Here is a 3,775-nt window from a genome sequence, read left to right as displayed (position 1 = left end):
AAAAGTTCAGATTTTCTAACTTCAGCGATTTACGCCTCAGCGCGTCGAACGCTCAGATCGTTCAAATCGCGCTGCTCTAATCTTTTGTATGTAAACCTGAGGCTCCTGATGCTGAAATCGCGTTCGGTGTGAACGCACCATTAGTCATCGATTATTTTAATAATCGATTAGTCGTCGATTAATCGATTAATCGTGGCAGCCCTAATAATGACTAAGCAGAGACTTCTCTTGCCTTCTTTAACATAGGTTTGTATAAGTATGAAAACATGAATTTGGACATTTGATGCACTCCTTAAAGCTATAGAACAATTCTTGACTATTTTATTCTGCAATATTCAGTCAAATGACAACAAGAAGTCACGTTTTTCAGGCAGGATGTTAAAACACCAAACAGTGTTGTTACAGCAGGTTAGGGTTCAGTTTTACCTGATGTCTCTGTTCATTTGAAAACAAATATAAAAAGAAAAAGCAAGAGCGTCCCACTTTAAAACTTTAGTGGATGCATCTATACAGTATGTGAAGATGATTTCAGCTGAATATGAAGAAGAGATGTTTTGTGAGCTGTAGATTAGATATATCAAAAATCTAATTGTAATATGAGTTTCAGTGTGCTAAATGTTAAATATAACATTGCAAAGAACTGCTAGGACTGCAATAAATCATGCGTTATTATAGTCCAAGTGTCACACAATCATGTTTTGCCTGCCAGTAATACATTTGCCCAATAACATGGACTCTTACTGCCCTCGATGACCACATATGATTTAGATCAGGGGTTCCCAATCCTGGTCCTAGAAGGCCACCATCCTGCATGTTTTAGTTGTTTTCAGCAGGTCTTCAAGCTTTGCGAAAACCTATTAATCACTCTTTCTTTCATATCAGGTGTGTTAAAACAAACATTTAAAAAAATGCAGGGTAATGGCCCTCGAGGACCTCGAGGACCAGGACTTGCTGGGAACCATTGATTTAGATGAAAGTGGCTGAGATGCTAATTAAATGGCACACAGAGTGTTGGGAGCAGGAACAAGAGAGGAGCGAGAAAAATGTAGATTATATTCAACACTGATAGCAGTTGCATGTTGTTTCTGTAGCTTTTTGTGCAGGTTAGTATTATTTAATATCGGAGTTAATGAAATGTTATTGCCTTCAGGATTACGGTAGTGTGTATGTTTTATGAGCTGTTAGTAGATGCACATCTTTAATTTTATATCAGAATTATTCATCTTTATAATCCAATTTTAAATGAGCATTTTCATACTTTGTACTTGAGATGGACAGTACATAGTAGACATTTGGCAATGATTGGAGAAAATACTCCTCGTTGCTGCAGATGGACTCGTGTCGTGTGATCTGTAGCTGCTCAGACCTTCTGCCACACCCATGGATTAACATTCACAGTTTGACTCACTGACGTGGTTGTACACGCTGCATGTTTGTGTTTGTAAAGAGCTGGTATTTCGTGTGTGTTTGTCTCAGGATTTCATGATGCAGCAGACTATGCTGAGGGTGAAAGATCCGGTAAAATCTCTGGATTTCTACACCAGAATCCTCGGCATGACGTGAGTGTTTGTGGGCTTCAGATGAAGTCACGTTCCAACAAACAGGATCAGGAGGCTTCCATTAAAGTTGAATAAAAGAAGAAAAACACAAATCACAGAAACAGTGTCACTTGTAAACAATACACTTGGAGAAATCTTATTAAATTGAGATAATAAAGTGTTTTTTTAATCTCTGTTTTTGATCTGTTCCTCAGCAGAAAACAGATTTTGTGAGCCGTTTTCTCTCTGATGTGCAATATCTTGCAGGCTGCTGCAAAAGATTGACTTCCCCTCCATGCGTTTCTCTCTCTTCTTCTTGGGCTACGAGGACAAGAAAGAGATTCCTGCCGATGTGAAGGAAAGAACGGCCTGGACGTTTTCTAGGAGAGCCACCCTCGAGCTGACGCAGTAAGAGACCAAACCAGACGTGAAGAATTTCTTTTCTGGTCAATTTGAAAGAAATCCTGACCTTTTTTATTTTATTTTTTTGATATTTTCTCCATGACGTTGTATGTTAATGAAGTGTTTTGTGATCAGCAGCTGAATTATATAAATCTGCAGTAATTAACATAGATTTTAAATGTCCTACAGCTCCAGAATGCTGTCTTAGAGGGATCTCTGGATGTTAATCTTTATCCTGATTAGTGATTTCTCTCCTCCTGTTCTTCGTGTCTTTCAGTAACTGGGGTTCAGAGTCTGATGAGGGCCAGTCCTATCACAATGGAAACTCTGATCCTCGTGGCTTTGGTAAAAACTTGTCTTTTGTTTGTGTGACAAAAATGTCACGTCCAACAAAGATGTGCCTTTAAAACAATTCCTTGTTTTGATGCAACAGGACACATTGGGATCGCAGTCCCTGATGTTTATGGAGCCTGTAAACTGTTTGAAGAGCAGGGAGTCACGTTCGTCAAAAAGCCAGATGATGGTGAGACACAGGCTTTTTTTAATGTAGCTTATACAAATATTTAGGCCAAAAATATAGTAATGTCAAGTTTTAAAGTCTTTTAGGAATTTATTATAACAGTAAATAGTTTTTGATGCACATAGATTATTTTTTTAATCAGTTCAAAACCTTAAAATGTAAAATAAATAACTGAATTAACAAAAAGTGCACAAATTCAATATAGTTTCTCATACACACAAATGTTTTGTTTTTGGACTCTGTGAAACATTGTGAAAATAGTATTTTTTTTTGTTTGTTTTGTTTAATTGTTTTTTATTGGCAGATTTCTGTTACATTTCTAAACAAAAAACTGCTTTAATCCCACAATCTCTGACATGCTGTTTTCTACCTGTTGGGGTTTTTTTACGCCTTTAATTTTTTTCTTCTTATGAAGCAGATTTATCCATTTGGTGTTTAAAGCTGTTTCATTTTACCCCTCAGGTAAAATGAAAGGCTTGGCCTTCATTCAGGACCCTGATGGATACTGGATCGAGATCCTGAGTCCCAACAACATGGTGTCCATCACCTCCTAAAGCTAACTGGCACTGGCGAACTGCCTGCTGCACTGTGTCACACTGTGTGACACTGCACTGCTCTGCAACATTTGTGGAAGAGCTGTGAACAAATGAAACTGGATCATTTGTGAGTCTGCAATGGGTTTACAGAGGCGTGGGGTTGGACTGCCAGCGGGACAGTTTACATGCAAACACTTTAGATCAAAGATGTATTATTATGTTTAGGGAACTACCCTGTGTAGTTCTTGCTTTTGTCCAACGTCATCAGTTTGTTTTCACAGGTGATGCTGAAAGAAAATGTGTGAATGTAATAAATATGAAAGCTAAAGATGAAATCGTTTAGATTTTTTTATTTTGGTTTTTAAGAAAAATAAAATAAAAGAGCTAAAGCATTTTTTGACAACTTTAAACCCGTTTGTATTGATTTATTTAGTCTGATGATGGAGAGCTAAACCATCACATTTATGTGTCAGTGTGTTTAGAAAAACAAGTGTTGAGCAGATGTATAAAAGGATCAGTATAAACTGTGAGGAAGTGTGCAAAATTAGCTTGTTATAGAATAAATGTGACAAATTTCAAAGGAAGCTAAAAGGTTGCATCTTTACAGGAACTATTAGTAAAAAGTTAAAACATTGCAGTGGTATGATACTTGGTCTGGTTTTACAGTACAAACCACACCCACACTAGAGGTACAGCGGGTAAAATAAGTATTGAACACGTCACCATTTTTCTCAGTAAATATATTACTAGAGGTGCTAATGACATGAAATTTTCACCAG

At 37.2% G+C, this 3,775-nt stretch overlaps 1 protein-coding gene across 1 annotated transcript in view; it reads left to right on the top strand.

Moving 5' to 3' along the window:
• glo1 (glyoxalase 1) overlaps nt 1-3,331 on the top strand; it is a 7,105-nt gene extending 3,774 nt beyond the window's left edge. Inside the window, exons 2-6 of the mRNA XM_014018003.1 lie at nt 1,477-1,559; nt 1,806-1,946; nt 2,218-2,285; nt 2,374-2,463; nt 2,923-3,331. Of these exons, the coding sequence (XP_013873457.1) occupies nt 1,477-1,559; nt 1,806-1,946; nt 2,218-2,285; nt 2,374-2,463; nt 2,923-3,014 (474 nt within the window). The 3' untranslated portion in view covers nt 3,015-3,331. The remainder of the gene's footprint in view (nt 1-1,476; nt 1,560-1,805; nt 1,947-2,217; nt 2,286-2,373; nt 2,464-2,922) is intronic.
• Nucleotides 3,332-3,775: the final 444 nt, after the last annotated feature.

The sequence above is a fragment of the Austrofundulus limnaeus genome, unplaced genomic scaffold (assembly GCF_001266775.1).
Source record: "Austrofundulus limnaeus strain Quisiro unplaced genomic scaffold, Austrofundulus_limnaeus-1.0 Scaffold180, whole genome shotgun sequence".
NCBI lineage: Eukaryota > Metazoa > Chordata > Actinopteri > Cyprinodontiformes > Rivulidae > Austrofundulus > Austrofundulus limnaeus.
Note: the sequence above shows the minus strand (reverse complement) of the source record. Positions and strands in the feature narration are given on the sequence as shown.